The sequence below is a fragment of the Anomalospiza imberbis genome, chromosome 12 (assembly GCF_031753505.1).
Source record: "Anomalospiza imberbis isolate Cuckoo-Finch-1a 21T00152 chromosome 12, ASM3175350v1, whole genome shotgun sequence".
NCBI lineage: Eukaryota > Metazoa > Chordata > Aves > Passeriformes > Viduidae > Anomalospiza > Anomalospiza imberbis.
Window position 1 is genome coordinate 7,655,770 of NC_089692.1, and position 17,540 is coordinate 7,673,309.

The window sequence follows — 17,540 nt, forward strand, 5'->3', positions numbered from 1 at the left end:
AACTCTCACTGGAGGAGGAAACTGCTTTAGTAGCCTGTGTGTCAACATGAGGCCTCAAGCTAGAGAGTCCTCAAGGAAACAGACAATACTACAGTGCTAATGCAGTTCTGCTTTTGTTAAGAAAGTATTTCATGTTCTGCATTCCAGCAAAATGAAGGTCCTTTTAGTATTAAATGGCCCTGTCTACTGCCATTCTTCCAGTCTCCCTTACTTCCCACTAGCAGAGGTTCAGCATTGTTTGACTTTGTTATGCACAGATGGGTTATTGAAGGCTATCAGTGTTCTGGTGGCTCCATCCTTCCCCACTTGAATACAGTTCCTTACTCTGGATGAATCGGTCATGTAGGTAATTTTGTTTATTTTCTTTTTTAAATAGCTCTTGGTATTAGTGCAGAAACACAGGCAGGATCAGGAAGACCCCAAGCTGACAGCAATAGAAAGCTATTGAGTGTAATGTTTGTTCAAGTGTTTGCTTTCATTTGCTTCTGAATTATCTTCCTATAACACAAAGATTGAACTTTGGAAAATGTTCAGAATTCTGAATATTCTGCAGTAATGGTGGGTTCCTTACCTAAAACAGGCCAAGTAAGGAAAAATTACATCTTTCAGTCAGGTTTACCTGATACATTTATACTGTATTGCTCACAGATTACCTGTTTTCTTATGGTTTTATACTCAAACAATGTAATAAGTGGAGATTATTTTTGCAAAATTTTATCTGTTGAATGATAGGCATACATAACTCTACTAAGAATCAAGCTGTGAATAATGAGATAATTCCCTCTTGCTTGTATTGCTGATGCATTCATTTTACAGATTAGTACAAAGATCTTTAAAGGGTTCCTATATTACTCTTTTACTTTTGTATCCACTCTGGAAAAGCATTGCAGAAGGCAAATTTGGCTAGCCAATAAATGCAAATGATCCTTTAAAAATTATTTCAATAAGCAATTTGAAGAATCAACAAATATTTTACTTACATAGAATAGAAAAGTAATAGAACCAAGAAGTTAAAAAGAAGACTTAATATAGGAAACAACAAGTGTTTTTTAGAAAACCCAACCCTGAATAGCAATAACAGCTATATTTTCTGAATAATTTTCTAATCAAAGCAGACTGTACACGGGCTTCTTTGTGAGATGTAGCAGGAGCATGAGAAAGGCTGGTATCTAGGTTTTTATCAGTTTTCATGATTCTTTCTCACAGGCTTACTTCCATTTGGGAGTCAATGAGAAATTGGGATTATCTGGAAGACCGGACAGACCCATAGGATGCCTTGGAACATCAAAGGTTGTTACAAGAAAAGTTTATATTCTCATTATTGATAAATATTTCAGATAAATATTTAGTCTGTCTGATTTTAACTAGAATTGAAATGTAATGTTATTTTATGCATATTTAATGACTTTCAAGTCCTTGTATGTGGCTCTGATGAATGTTTTAAAGAAAATATTAATGGAAGTTTTCTCTCTCAACAGATTTATCGAATACTAGGGAAGACTGTAGTTTGCTACTCGATCATTTTTGATCTCAGTGATTTCTACATGTCTCAGGATGTTATGATGTTGATTGATGACATTAAGGTATTTGTAACTTTTCATTTCAGTAACTGACAAAAACAGTCTGTAGAAGAGTAAACTGTGCATTCTGATAAAACAGAAGACTGAAAGGGGAACACAGTACAGTGTGTATTATTATAATGCAAAAATAAACTTGCAGTTAAAGAGTGTATTGAGACAAATATCCTGTCAGCCCAATATGAGTTCTAGTGAGTATCTCTGTGACAAAAAAACCTGCCCCCAAAGTGACTGGGAATGCTGTAGGGCAGCAAGCAAATTATCATTTGTTTCTTTGGGAGAACAAATGTTCTTGGCTGAAAAAAGGAACAAGACTGGTGTTTCCAGGAGATATGAAAGCCTTAGCTGGAGGAAACACTACTTGATTTTGCACAAATATTAAAACCTGCCCCTCTTCCCTGCCTGTAAGGTTGGCAGCAGTGCAGAGCTCACCTACCACGTGCCCTGGGCTGGAGTAGCAATGTCAGTGCCCTGGTGCTTCCATGCCAGTGGCTGAGATTCAAGCCCTGGATCCCCACACACATTTTCTAGGTTGTTGCCTGTAGTTCAGAGTGCTGCACTGTTTCATGCTTTGCTCCATGATCCATACATCTGCTTAGGAGTATTTTCAGAACTCTTAGGAAATAGCAGGGCTTGAGAGCAGCTTGTGCCTGTTGCAGAAATCTGTTGGTGCTTTAGTAGCTGAGGTGTTTTTAAGCTGTTGAGGTTTTCAGGGCTGCAGGTGCTCTGCTGTCTTGCACTGTGTGCTGTGCTAGGCTGTGCTTGTTGTGTCTGGGATGTTTTGTGACTGAGGTTGCTCCTTGCCCAGAACGCCCTGCAGTTCATCAAGCAGTACTGGAAAATGCACGGCCGGCCCCTGTTCGTGGTGCTGATCCGGGAAGACAACATCAGGTAGGGAGGGAGAAAAGCAGGATTTGCAGAGTGGGGTTTACCTGAATGCAAGATTAATGGAGTTCTGTTTCAAATTTCAGAGGGAGCAGATTCAGTCCCATATTAGATATGCTGGCAGCCTTTAGAAAGGGACTTGTTGGAGGAGTGAAGGTTCGTGTTGACAGAGTACAGGTAAGGTTTTGCTCCTGACTGGTGTTCTTACCTCCTGGTACTGGTACATGTATTCTTACCCTTTCTGGGGTTTATGTGACTTCTGATTTTATTTCATTTCATAAAAGTAAGGAGTCAAGACTCAAAACATTTGGTACTGTTTGTTTTGTTTCAACAGAAACATGGGTTTATTTTAATTCCTTTTGATGAGTCTTTTGAAATTCATAATCTTCACAGAGGATTTTCAGAAAGGAAAGTGGTGTTTTTTGTTAGGCAATCTTGTGAAATTACTACCAAAGGATAAAGCCACAGTGTCAAGCACTGAGGGATTTCTTTTGATTAGGTAATCACAGAGGAGGAAAAAAGGTGCTTCACATATATTAAAATTCTTACAAGAACTAAGATCTAGTTTAAACATCTTTACTGTGTGAATGAATTTAGAACACGAACATTCCTTCATTAAAATGTGAAAATTACCAAGACAGGTGCTGATTTTACATACTCCTATGTGGTAGTTAATCTTAGTTTACACCTATTGAACTATTCTTTTTTTGTAAGAGAGAAGACTAAAGACAGAGTAATGACTTCTTGTTCCCTAGAAGATCATTAATTTGTAGAAGAGCTGGGTCAGGAAAGGAAATGCTTCTAGCTGGGATAGTTTAAGATATCCTTGGCGCCTTTAAGTATTTATATATTTCTCCTGCTCACATGTAGGTGATGTAGTCTTTCCTGGCACCACTGACTCCTCCTATAGCAAATGCCATTACTGCCCATGGAAACCTTTCATTTGGCTACAGGGTTGTTGTTGTTGTGGTTTGGTTTGTTTGTTGGTTTTTTTGGTTTTTTTTTGATTTTTTTTTTATTTAACTGAAATTACTTTCTTGCCTTGCAAGAAAGATTTATCAGACAAGAAATTTCTCCATCTACCTGTGTCCTTATTCTAAGCACTACACTGGACAGCCATTGGGGAGTAAACTTTGCCTTCCACACTCACTGAAATTCTGGAAAGATTCTTTTTCCAATATAAAAAGTAAGGAGTTGTTTTAAAGGGTTTAAGATGGTGACCGTCACTGGTCTTTGCTTTCTTTGTTAGCCATTAAAAAGAGCACATGGGAAGGCTACAAACAAATGTTTGTCTGACTGGAAGGCCAAGGGAGATGGTGGTGGGTGCCTTTCCTGCTGGGACACCCTGTGCCTGCTCCAGCAGCTGAGTTGAAATCTCTGTTTTACTGCACAGTTGGCACATTTTATTAACAGTCTTGTTTCATTATAGGGGAGGATTTGGGAAAAGAACAAGGAACGTGTCTAATTCCTGGTGTTTTCTTGAATAATTCATTTATTCCAACAAAATATATATTGATCTTTGTCAGTTGCATTCAGCTGCTTCATTTAGGTGCACATGTTAAACATGCCTAAGAAAGAATGTGTATCTCTAATGGGGTGAAGGCTCTTTTTTTGCTGTAAAGTATACCAAATCTGATTTAATTTAAAATTTTGTATGCTCAGAAGTTTTGTAGCTCTTTTCTGATTTTCACCTTCATTGTCATCATGTGTTCAAGCAGATGTGCAAGGCAAAGAATGAATGGCACCAGTAATAAAAAGCAAAGCAGGGTTTTTATATTCTGTCATCTCACAGTGTAACAGATCAATGTTTTACTGCAACTCATGTACAATGAAAGTTCACAAAACACACTCATTTTTATTTAGCTAATGAGAACCATCAAAAGCAGTGTTAAAAACGATGTAGTACAATACATCTCCTCTGGCAGTAGGTAAATGGGGAATTCCTATAAATTCTGAGTGAGTGAATGAATTGTAATGACTACATCAGATAAATGCAGCACTGAGTTTCAGCTATGTAATCTTTTGAGATGGAAGTATTTGGAAGCTGCATTTGATGTGCAAACTTAGGCCAGGCAGGCTTGGATTAGGGAATGAATACAGAGTGGGAATGCTCTTTGTAGTGTTTGCCTGAAACCTCAGTGAGGCTGACAGGAAAACTTCCTGGCCTTCAGCCACCCCTGGAATAATGAGCATTGGGATCCAGAACATGGGGACTGTGCAGGACTCTGAGGAATGCAAATCCTCAGTCTCAAGTGTTTTCATCAGCCCTGCCTTTGGAGGGGAGCAAGTGCTTGGTGAAGCTGGACAGGGCAAAAGAACAATGGAACTGAGCAAAAAAGAGACAGCAGCCCCAAGAGACTTCTGCTGCCTTAAGCTGTCTTTTTCCTCATGAAAGAGCAAAAATACTCTGAAAGTATAAAGTATTTGGAACTGTAGATAAACAAACTACTTTCTCAATGGAAACCACCAGCAACATACTGAGATTAAAAGACAGCTATATAGTTATGTACATATTTTAAAATTTCTTTTCAATTTTTCATTGCAGACATTAATATCTGGAGCAGTTGTTGAACAACTTGACTTCCTAAGCATCACTGAAACAGAAGAGTAAGGCTATGTGTAAATAGTAGTGATGACTTATGTGATTATTAAAATATTTTCTGAGCCATGAAGAAATTAAATACTTATTTTTCAGGGCTCCTGTATTTAAGAGTTTGGAGGAGCTGGATCTTCCAAAACATTCAAAAGTCAAGAGACAATCTAGTACTCCCAATGCTTCTGAACTTGAGCAGCAACCAGATGTAAATATTAATGACTGGAAAAACAAGTCAACATACGAGATCCTGCAGAAACTTAATGTAAGGAACCTTGATCAAAATACAGTGTAACTTCATTCTCATGAAATAAGAAATGCTGTGCTGATACTCTTTTTAGCAGCAGCCTACTTAGACCAGCATGATCAGTGTTGGGGCACAGCTAATAACAGGAAATATCTGATATTCCTCTCCATACTCAGGGAATCCTCCTCTTTTTCTTATCACAGAGCTTCCTGGCCCTTCACGGGTAACTGTTGCCTCTCAGTTCTCCCAGCTGCCCCAGTCATCCTTGGTGCTAAGTGAACATCTGAGAGGGGATCCATTTGCAGGTGTCCTAAGAACAGATATTTTATTGACAAACTGCAAGTCAACAGACTTGAGCAGTGGGTATTCACTTGGATGGACTGGGAACTTTTTAATGGCCTCAGGGGATAGTTCCAATCTGCCACTTGAGAGGAAAACTACCAGTAGCTCTTCTAGAGCTAGTATTGATTCAAACACACCAAGTGTTCTACTTGGTTCCCTATTTCATTACAAGCATTTCTGCTGTAAATTAAAGGACCGGAGAAGGAAAAATCAGGAAACTTTTCCAAAGTCAAATTATTACAGCTTAATATGATCCACAGAGGAGCCTCTGCAAGCAGCAGTGACAAGGATACAGCATACACAGGGTATGGAATAGTTGTAAAATCCCCTTGAAAATAAAATATGTATACTTTTACTTAAATAGAAAAGAAGAAAAAGCCCTTTGGTTTCACCTGAAATTTTTAATAGCTCTTCTGGCTTTGCTTCAGTGACGATCTGAAGGCTATTTATGGTTGTGTTGTTGCTGTTTTGTGTTTAAGGACTGCAATTGCCTGGCAAGTCAAGTGTTACTCTCAAGTATATTGCTTAAAAGGGAAGGGCCGAATTTTATCACCAAGGAAGGTAAGAGCTGCTTCCATTTGACTGTTCTGAGCAAGCAGCTGTATGTTGAGTTGCAATGAACATGAATAATAGCTGTGCATGCCAGCAGTTGTGGAGCTCTTTTCTCTGCCATTGAGAGCAATTTCTTCATTAAATAGGAGATGCAAATTGATGGTGTGGTGGGGAATGAGCTGCTGGATATATGAATGCTTTTAGATTGTTTGTAGGCCAGTGCTGTATCTGGTTGTAATTTTGAATGCATAGATTAGAAAAAAATACAGGATTTAACCTTACAAATAGAAACAAAAGACAAGTCTAAATGTCTGTAACACTCTGAACTATATGAGGCTTTATACTGAATTTTTATTCTGCTTTGATGTAACCCTACTTCAATTCAGTTTATCTGTGAAGCTCTGGTTTTGTATTATGGCTTTGTTTTAGAGCACAGGGTCTAAATTCCTGTAATATAATTCTGAAAAGGCTACTGAGGCTTTGGGATTTTTTGCTGCAAAGTTTGGTTTTTTTTTCCAGAGATTGCTTTTTAGTTGGCTTTTTATATATGACTTCTCAGAAAAAGAGGGCTATTCAAATCAAATAATATACTCTTAGTTATTCATCAAGCAGTGGGACTTCCCACCTCATGTTACAGAGCCTGCTTCTTAATTTTGTTATGAGATTGCTGGTTCGTGTGGAGAAGAGCTGTCATATTGTCATAAACATACATTATATCTGTATTGCTACGTTAAAAAGATCACAGAATGTATAGGATATTCTGAGTTGGAAGGGACCCACAAGGATCATCATCCTTCACAGGACATCCCAGCAGTCCCCCCATGTGCCTGAGAGCTTCCTGAGCTCTGTCAGGTTTGGTGCTATGGCCACTGCCCTGGGGAGCCTGTTCAGTGCCTCTGGTGAGGAACCTTTTCCTGATATCCAACCTAAACCTCCCCTGACTCAGCTCCAGCCATCTCCTCGAGTTCTGTCATTGGTCAGCAGTGAGGAGATCTGCTCCTGCCCCTCTGCTGCCCCTGGTGAGGATGTCGCAGACCCCAGTGAGGTCTCTCAGGCTGCTCTGCTCTGGGCTCAACAAGCCAAGCCACCTCAGCCACTCCTCACATGGCTTCCCTGCTAAATCCTTCACCATCTTCCTGTGCCTCCTCTGGATACTTTCTAATGTCTTTCTATCTTTCTTCTGTTGCGGTGCCCACAACTGCACACAGGACTGGACAGCCACCTCAAGTGGAATGAAACACACTGGCTGATAACCCAGTGCATTGTTGCAAGTTGTGGTTGCAATCTGCACATTAGGCCCATAGAGGCTCTGAAGTGGCCTTTTCCAGCAGTTACTTGTAGTGTTGTGAGGCTTTGGGAGCCTCAGGAGCTTTCTTTAGTCTTTTGTAGGTTGTGTTCTTTGTTCTAGAAACAGCTCGGGGCAGATTCCCTAACCTCTGTAAGCAAGCAGTGTTACCACTTACAACCATTGAATCATGATGATGAACTTAAAAATGCTGCTGAAACCAAGTAGGTGCAAAAAAAGTGCAAATGTGCCTCTGAGTGTTCAGAGCTAACTTGTGCAGACCTCTCAGTGCCATCCCACACGGAATGGTGAAATGGTGGGTGATGATAACCTTTTTAACATGCACCTTGTATTGAATGCTCTGAGTCACTAAGAGTGCCCTGCATGGACACTGCTGAGACTGACATGAATAATCACCCGATCAACAAAACATAAATCTAAAAGCAGAGGCTGAAGAACTTTAGGTTCTGCAGTTTGAGGATGTACCTTATGATGGGGTGTACCTTTATAGGCCAAATCTATATGTAGATTAATTTTCCCCAGTATATTGCAAGAACAGGTGATATTATAGGTGTCTCTACAGCATGAGCAGCAAATTCAGCTGAAATCTGGTTTGGCTTTTTCAAAACAACATACCCTGGGAGACAGGGGACTTGATTGCATCTGAATTTTAGATGTAGAGCATAACAGATAAGTGCTTTACTAAAGCAGATTCAGAATTAACTGGTCTCATCAAACTTGCCTTATTACTGTTAAATGAAAACCTGTGCATCTTTTTTGCCTGTGTTTTGTTTTTCTTTTCTTTGTTCAATGCCTTTAGGTACTGTTGCTGAGCACATTGAAAGAATCTACAGACGAGCTGGCAGCAGAAAGCTCTGGTTTGTATACAAATATCATGCTCCTTCTGGCTTACACCATTTTTGTTTTCCTAATGTGTTTATAGAAAGTAAGGCTGGAATCTCACACACTTAAAGGGGGGAAAATGGCAACTTTCCTGACAGTTGTATTGGTGCATGGCAGCTGAAGGTCTGGTTTAATAGGCTTTAAAAAATTAAGAAGCAGTTTCTTACTGTTATCTTTTAAAATACAAAAGCAATAGGCTGGTTTTGCACTGAGTGCTATTGCCAATACACAGGCCTCATTACACTGAAATATTGTGAGAAGAATGTTAATATTCTTATTTCTTACAGGGCATGATAAAATATTGTCAATAGCTCTATGTAGGAAGGCTGGTGATAAGATATAAATCATTTAAGCTGATGCACTAACACAGATTTATTGCCCTGAAGTCATTTGCTTTGAGCCTGACTTTGACACAATAACTTTAAAAGGTTTCAGCAAGTAGGTTGATATTTACACGTTGTTTATTAATTTCTTTGCCCTGAAGCTCAGTAGAAGTTTAATTTCTTTTTATCAAAGTCAAGCCTGTCCTGAACTCTGTTCTCTCACTCTGTAACTATTCCTAACAGGTCAGTAAATAGAAGTTTGTTTTTCATTTTTGTCTCTACGTACAGTTAAATGGGCCTTTGCCAATAATGAGGTAGAACCAAAATACCTTGGTGGTATTTTTTGTAATTAATAAAAATCAGAAGTATTTTTAGGAGCAAAATATGTAAACTGTTTTTCATTTCTCTTCCCTGATTGCCATGTGACACACGTATAGGTTGGTGTTGCGCTACAGTGCTGCATTTGCACAGAAATTTTCTTCTTCTATAACCCCACATATTACTACTTTACTGGTACATGGGAAACAGGTAAAGTGCCCAGAAATCTGAAGTGCAGCTCTGTGAGATATTTTTTCTTTTTGCTTATTTGCATTTTGATAGTATCAGCTAATGCATTTTTTGAAATGCTTTGCTCTTGATCTTAAGGAGTGTGTAGCAGTTTTCACAGGAATCAACATCAACTGTGTGAGTTTTTTACTAACACCATAGACCATTACAGCTTATTCCTCATCTCTATGAATAAATGATTCTTAGTAGCCTCAAAACCTGTGCTAGAAAAGCTCAATTACAGGTCTGTTAGGTTTATAATTTGTCAGGAAATTATTATTAAGTGTATTCATATCTTTAACCATCTACTGCATATATGGAAAAATGTACTCTTAGAAGTTACTGCTTGCTTTTAACCTGGCAGGTGACACAAGTCTCTTCTTTTCATGCTGCACATGCAAAATATTACCTCAGCATGGAACACACAGCAAGGCTTTGGTGTTGTTATACTTTCTCTTGCAAAATCTCTCTGATTCGTCCTTAACTTTGGTCATTTTAAAATCTGTTCATCTTGCAAAATGATGAAAATGGAAATGAAAGAGGAGCTGGCATTTCTTACCTGCCTTTGTTTAAGATGGTGTCGAGAAGAGAACAAGAAGCTTTTTATGGAAGTGGTAGTTTAATGAGTTCTAACTAAATATATTTTTGATCCATTAACCTATATCTGAACTAAAAAATGAAAACCTACAGAAGATTGCATAAAATCTGATCCAAATTCCACTTTGTAAATAATGTATGTTTTCACTGAGTTAATTTTGAGATTCTGCTGTGGCAGACTTCAGATTGCTATCTGAATTCATTAAACTAGCATGTGATATGCAGTGGGACTGCTCTGTTTTCTGCCCTCAGGTCTGTTGTGCGCTTCGCAGCAAGTCTTTTAGGTAAACTAGTGGACAGCCTTGCACCATCTATTACTAATGTTTTAGTTCAGGGCAAGCAGGTAAGTCTTTGCTCCTCAGAACTGCATTAAGGAATGATAACAGAAACTAAACAAATGGCTTGTTCATTTTGAAGGCCTCTGATGCTTCTTCTAAAAGTATGCAATGGCTTAAAGAAAAAAACCTTACCAAAGAAGAGAAATCCAGAGAAAACAAAGATATGACTAATAATTGTATTTGGAACTGAATAATAATTTTAATGAATGAAAAAATAAGACTGAAAAGACAGTTCAGCATTTATGGAAGACAGGAAGGGGCATGATTTCTGTAACTCCTTGGGTTTAAAGTCTCCGGGGAGACCTTGGAAACCCTTCCAGTGCCTAGAGGGGCTGCAGTAGAGCTGGAGAGGGACTTTTAACAAGGACGTGTAGATACAGGACAAGAGGGAATTGCTTTAACATGAAATAAGGCAGGTTTAGATAAGATCTTAGGAAGAAACTCTGCCCTGTGAGAGTGAGGAGGGCCTGGCACAGGCTGCCTAGAGAAGCTGTGGCTGCCCCATCCCTGGGAGCGTTCAGGTTGGATGGGGTTTGGACCAGGAACGTTGTAATGAGATCGTCTTTAAGGTCCCTTCCCACCCAAGCCTTTCTGTGATTTTATCTATATGCCCCTTACTTGACAAAAGTAGATGGAGTGAAGAATTAAGGCATCTTTAACGAAAATGAAATCATTCTCTGTGTGATTGAGCATAAGACAATACATGGGTGGCAGCTGAGCAAAGGGTCTGTCAGGGTTTTCTGTTTCAAAGAAAGTTTAATTGTCAGGGTTTTTTCCTTTCCTAAGGAGAATATTGTTTTTCTTCCCCAGTACAACAATTTAAATTAAATTCATGAATAGGTGCTTCTAAATAATACAAATGGAATATTTCTGTATTTTTTGTATTAAAGATATATATATATATATATGTGTATACCTGCTTACATGCAATGTTGTCTTACTCCAAACTGAGGTCTGGGTTTGTGCTTCTGGCGCTACTCAGCTGTAGAGAAGGCTACACCTGCATGCAGCATAATTTGAGGCTATTGGCAACTTTTTAACCTAACATCCCTTCCTTGATCATGTTATAACGATGATCTTTATTTTAGCAGAAAAACTAGTCTTGCTGTGTTACTGACAGTAGATTAAAAACAAAACAGAATTTTAATAAAATTCCTTTTTTGTGGTTAAACAATCTGGTACCAGCAATATATTTTCTTAAAATTAAGGCTGTAACTTTTAGCATGCTAGTAGAAATAAGAAAACAAATCTATAAATTTAATTCTGAATTTTAATTGAGTTCCACAGCTGAAATGTATGAAATTATATAACTGTCTAAACCTAATGTACAGTCCTGATGATATCCAAAGCAGTGGTCTTGTATTTTTATTTTAATTTGGAAAAATATATTCCATATTCACTGTGGTTGTTAGTGAAGTTTATTACTTCAATAGCATCCAATTAACAGTATTAACAAGCATCAGCCATTGACGTAAAATTACCCTTGTATTGTGAAATTTTTAACAAGCAAAGCAAAGTTGATGCAGTTTAGTTTCTGAATTGCTTTGCAGCGCTGTTCTTGCTGTCCCTATCCTCTGAACTGTTTTCCCTGTACCACAGGTGACACTGGGAGCTTTTGGCCAGGAGGAAGCAGTTATTTCTAACCCCCTGTCACCCGCAGTGATTAAGGACATGATCTATGATAAATGCCGATTACAAGATGAAAGAGAAGCTGTGGTGCAGCAGGAACTTGTCATCCATATTGGCTGGATCATCTCCAATTCCCCAGAACTCTTCAGGGGAATGCTGAAGATACGGATTGGGTCAGTAAAGTACCTCTGGGACTGCAGGGCAATGTAGACTTCAGAGAACCACAAACTTGAATCAAGGTTAAAACTTCATTTACCTCCCACCTGTTCTCTTTCGTTCTTTGACAAGGTGACCTACAAATAGGCTGTGCTGGAGTGTTGTCACATTCCATGGTATCTGCATTTACTTTGCTACCCACAGAAGTTAATTAATTTTTTCACATTGAGGAAGAGACATGCATTTGAATAAGCACTTCTTTGAAGAGGCCAGGTGCTACTGACTGAGATTTACTGAATCAGTGAGCATGCTTTAGAATCAGAACTTCAGTGTTTCATCTTCCTTTTTTTTTTTTCCATAGAGAAGAACACAGCATTTCAGCACTGGAGGTAGATAGCAGCAGCCTTTTTTCTAGCATACAAGATTCATCTTTCTTCTTTAGCAGTACATTCCAGTCATCATAAAACAAAAAATTGCCTGTATTACATTTAAGTAATGGAAGTATCCTTTTGCACTTAAATGCTTTTCTGTCCCCTCTACAGATCCATGTTGCTCCTCTTTCCTCCCCTTCCTTATTCTCTGTAGCTAATCCTTTTTGCAATTTTTTTTTCTTTCTCCCAAGGTTAATGCTAGAGATTCAATTTCCTTTATTTCAGTGTTATCACCCACTCCAGTGAGCAAAATTAACCTTCTCACAGAAATGCTGTTCCAGTTTGATAATGATTTGATTTAGTGTCTTGTTATTGATTTGTTTTCAGGGTTTCATGTTGAAATAGATCACGTTCCTGACAGCCCTATTACTGTAAAAACTCCCAGCCAACTGACTCGAATTCACCTCTTACCAGTGAAGAGCTCAGCAGAAGGTCCACCCTTGACTTTGGTGTGGCTTGTAGGCCCCTACAAAGAGAAAATACCAGTGAGGGACTCACACACAGACACATCTGAGGCATGAGTGGGGAAAGAATTCCTGAGCCAGCTGTGTTGTTAATCTTAGTAAATAGAGAAGGACTCTCACCACCTGCTAAATTAAATGAAAGTAGCATGTTCTGCATAGAGTAACGGGCCCTATTAGTCCTTGGTATCTTGCACCTCCAATGCATGGTCCTGCAAAGCTCAGATGTAAAGCAACACTGAATCAGCTGGCCAGGCATCTCCAAATTCTGTGGAGTTACTAAGAACTCCCTAGAGAGGAGTGTGACTTGACTTACCTAAGCAAAACCATTCTGCACCTGGTTAGCTAAAAAGTCAAATGGCCAGGAATGTGGCGATGGAGATGATAGCCTAAATCTCTCACTGCATTTTCAGATAAACACAGAAAGGCTCTGATGTACCAAGCCTTGGTCAGGTGTTATGGACTATTTGAAGAAAAACTAGTTCAGTTTCCTTTTGTTAGTAATGCCTACTGGAACTGAACCAGTGTAGAGGGTAAGAGGCTGAGTTCTGTGCTTATCTGGCTTCTGATGTGCCTGTAGCTTATTTCATCTTTGATATTGCATCAGAGGCTGGAGCACTGGTTTTACATAATGTGCACAATAAAACTCAGCATTTTCCTTCAACACTTTGCCAAGTTCTGCCCCTCTGATACCTCAGGCTAAAAATCTTTACTGTTGCTATATTTTTATTGAATCAAGTTTTTTTCAAAAAGGTGCAGAAAAAGAAAGTGTGATAGACTGGAAAAAGGAATTTCAAAGGCTAAAACTAGAAATAAGCCCTGAAGTCTTCATAAATGTAAAATATTGTAAATTTTATGGCTTTTTCAAACTCATCAGCAAAATGCATATATAGTCAGAGCATAATTTTGACTAGGAATTTTAACATCAAAAGGCAGGTAAATGTTGGTCTTAATGAACATGGAATATAGGGAATGTAGTCCAATCAATCTTCTCTATGAAAACATGGTCCACAACACATTTCTTAATTGCATTATCCCTTTCAGCTTGTATCATGTTCCAGTCAGACAGGAAGAGTAGGAGAGTAGCTGTCTGATATTTTATGCACGTCCTGACAGCCAAGTAGCAGGATTGTGTGGAATTCTTATGAGCTGTTTTATTAGACTAATTTTTCCTATTTGGAAACTTTGTATTTAATGAATAAATATATTCCTCCTCTTATGTAGATGGATTATCCATGCTATGAAGTATGAACTGAAAATCCGTGCTGGGGATATGCCAGCCAAGGACTTGTACCAGATGTCCCCCAGTGAGGTGAAGCAGCTCCTGCTGGACATTCTGCAGCCTCAGCAGCCGGGCAGGTAACGAGGTGTGGGGCTGTGGCTCCTGATTTCATTCAGAAATGTTCAAGTGCGTTCCATTCTTGAACTGTTTTGTGTGCACCTGAAATCACCAGGCATCTGTAATCAGTTGCGTAATTTTTTAGGGGAAGGTAGCAAAAATGCACTTTTTCATTCTTTCACATGGGCCCGGGTTCCAGAATTGTTTCTTTTCTATTGCATATTCCGTTTTCAGCTTTATCTTTGTGGAAATCTCTTTACTGCCACAGAAAAGAGATTTGTCTGCTATAATGTGAACTGTTACACTTTTTGATGTGGGGAAAAAGGGCCAAAAATTACCCAATACCTCCACTTAAGTAATTTGTAGGAACAGTTTATCTGCTGTTCAGGGCCTGCTTTCTTCTGGGTTATTAAATGAGTAAGAGCAGATGTTCTCTAGAATTCTTAAAAGATAGTGGTACTGCCTGAAACTTGGAATCTTTTCTCCAAGCTGTAACCAGCTGCCAAAAAGAACATTCATTGTGATATCAAGTATGCAAGACAAAAGTTAAAATAGCAGTATTTCCACATAACTTTATTGGTAAGAGTGAAGTCAAAACTCTTCCTCTTGCTTTTAATTCTAGTTAAGTTAAACTTTGGCACATAATATTGCTGATAATTTCCATAGTCCTTGACTGAATGGGTGATGGGCTTTTCCTCTCAGCAAAGGGGAATTACACCATACATCCTGCTTTTTATGTTCCTGCCTCATTCAAAACACACCTGTGTCTTTCCCCAGTCTATAATCCCTGAGAAAAGAGCTCCTTCAATCACTGCCTCATCTCTCAGTCCCACGGGCTCTGTTCTCTTTCTCCCAGACGCTTTTCAGAGCCTTGGCTGTGCTTATCAGTTCTTGCTGTTTATTGCTGTCTCTGCTCACGTTGGTGCTGACATTGTCCTGTAAAACCATAGCAGAACAACCCCTTTGCAGCATCTTCCACTCAATATTAATGCTCTTTAGGAAGCATTTGGTCAATCTCAGTAAGCAATTGAAGCACCACCTTTTGTCAGAGATGTTACCTGCTTTGCCACAGCAGCTGCTGCTTTTGATGCCTGTAACACACAATGGGTAGGTCACTGAAGGGCACTTGGGTTGAGTTGCTGGGGATTTCTTTTTTGGGTTATCTGAGTACAAAAACTCACCAGCATATCCTTCAAAACTTTCAGTCTTCTAACTTCTTTCCTAACTTCTTCCTGTATGGTATTGCTAACTCATTTTTCCTTGCCCATTAGTGACTTGTTTTTAAAAGTTTTCTTCCTGCCAGGAAATACAGAATACTCTTTTTTTTTCCTCCTCCTTTTTTTTTTTTTTCCTTTTTGAGGACAACTTTTCCTACTCTTGTGATGTTTTTAGAAAAAATCTCTCTGGTAATGTGATACCATAGGTCACTGCCAATTGATTTGTCCTACAGAAAGGGCTAATGGTCTATTTACCTCCCTAACAGTCTCTCCACAACTAACCTCTCTCCAAGTTTTCAGAGAAGACATTTTTGCAAGCACAGACTCCACAGATTGCACTTTTTAATCTATTTATGTAGATCACAAGATTGCAAGAAACTCTTTTTAATGGGGCATTGTTCTTTTAATGGTCCAAACAGTTCGGAAACTCACTTTGCTTATTCAGTTTGCAAGACTCTCCTCCTGACCCTGTTATTGTAGGTGGGTCAGAGCATTTTTGACATCTTCAAATACTGCTTTTTTGTATTAAGAAAACAACCTCTTATTTTTACAACACCCCTGGTCTTTTTGCTTTTATGGAAGTTTTCTTATCCTAATCCCAGGACAGAGCTGTACAGAGAATAAGATGAAACTGTCATAGTAGACACGACTTTTTGATAGTTTAGTGTTTAACTGAGAAGTGATTCATGAGAAATGTTTTTCTTACCTTGCCATGTTTATCCAATACAGTTACACAGGAAAAGAGCCCACATTGTATGTTGGCTTAACCCTGGCTTTATAGGGTTAACTTTAAACATCTCCTTTGTTCTCAGAAAGTGTATCCCAATTACCTAGAGCTCAAACCTGTTCAGAAAATGCACCACTTAGTGATAATTTTTTTCCCATTTTTGCTGTAAAAAAAACCCCAAAACCAGAAAAAACTGAAACCAACACTGTCTGCTTTGTCTTGTGGTGTAGCTGGGAGTGAGCTGCACTGAGAATCTTAAGTGTAAAACCATGCACGGAGTTGTCAGAATTAGTTTTCTTTACTGGTTGAATCGCAGAAGAAATTCCCACCATTTCTCCAGTACTTAAGAGTAAGGGTTTTTTAATGCAGAATATTTTAGTAATTTCATCAAGCACACTGGTGTCTGCAGGAACAGGTCATTTTACAGACAAGTGTTTTTATTCTAAGCATGTCATGTTAATCTACCAATATAAATGGAGCAAAACCTAAACCCCTGAACTTATTAGTGCTGAATTAATTTGAGCCAGGCTGCAAAAGGTCTGCAAAACAACATAACAATATTGTTCAAGCTGACCAGGGAATTTCCCCCTTTTTTTTTTTTTTTTTTTTTTTTTCTTTTCAAGCAGCCTACCACAACCATGTCTTAGAAATACAGAAAGACATGAGGCATGTTGCAAAGCAGTAATTTAATTGTAGTTTTTCTAAAAAATAAGTGTGTGTGTTGATATTTCTACTTAAAATTCAAATAGCAGCTAAGGACTAAATAACTTGAGGAAGTCTTCTCTGTCAAATACATTCAGGACAGTCACACAAGACTTAAATCTGTCTTGTGAATCCAGCAATTAATTCATAGCCATGGATGCCGCTTCTTCAAGTTCCATTACTGGTGTCTTAAACCTTCTGACTAAAGCCCCATTCCTGTAGTAACAATGAGAAGAAAAAATAGGAAAATTAAATTCCATACTTGATGGTTTTAAGTAAAAAAGCTGGTATACTTCTGAAGGCAAACAGGATTTGTGATTCATGAAGAATGTGACTCAGTTTGCTCAAAGCCTTAGTTTTACAAAACCACTCTGTTGAATCTTCTAAATTTGCAGGCCACTTGTTTTCTACAGATCATCAGGAAAAACCCCTGCCTTCAACAATTCTGCTGAAATGCATTTTTCTTATATGATTAGACCTGATGAATTTGGTCTGCTACCATTACTGGCCTGCACTGGATGGATTTGAGTTGCTGCTTCTGCTGCAGTTCCAGAAAGCACAGACAGCCCCAAGAGATCACATCACGTTGTGATCTCTGCGTGCTGAGCCCGTGTTTGCTTTAGGTGCTTTAGCCTGCACTCAGCGCAGTGTGTGCAGCACAGGTGCCTCTGGGGCCACTGCTCCGCTGTC

At 38.8% G+C, this 17,540-nt stretch overlaps 1 protein-coding gene across 11 annotated transcripts in view; it reads left to right on the top strand.

The window, feature by feature from the left end:
• The window catches only part of PHKB (phosphorylase kinase regulatory subunit beta), a 72,357-nt gene that overhangs the window by 49,643 nt on the left and 5,174 nt on the right, over positions 1-17,540 (top strand). For 9 of the 11 annotated variants that reach the window (XM_068202610.1, XM_068202617.1, XM_068202620.1 and 6 more), the window contains 11 exons: positions 1,207-1,290; positions 1,479-1,583; positions 2,386-2,468; positions 2,549-2,639; positions 5,008-5,069; positions 5,158-5,320; positions 6,124-6,205; positions 8,302-8,359; positions 10,103-10,193; positions 11,788-11,990; positions 14,090-14,224. In XM_068202610.1, coding sequence (XP_068058711.1) covers positions 1,207-1,290; positions 1,479-1,583; positions 2,386-2,468; positions 2,549-2,639; positions 5,008-5,069; positions 5,158-5,320; positions 6,124-6,205; positions 8,302-8,359; positions 10,103-10,193; positions 11,788-11,990; positions 14,090-14,224 — 1,157 coding nt within the window. Of the gene's footprint in view, positions 1-1,206; positions 1,291-1,478; positions 1,584-2,385; positions 2,469-2,548; positions 2,640-5,007; positions 5,070-5,157; positions 5,321-6,123; positions 6,206-8,301; positions 8,360-9,144; positions 9,236-10,102; positions 10,194-11,787; positions 11,991-14,089; positions 14,225-17,540 lie in introns of all 11 variants that reach the window. The other 2 variants (XM_068202614.1, XM_068202612.1) reach the window with 1 other exon arrangement.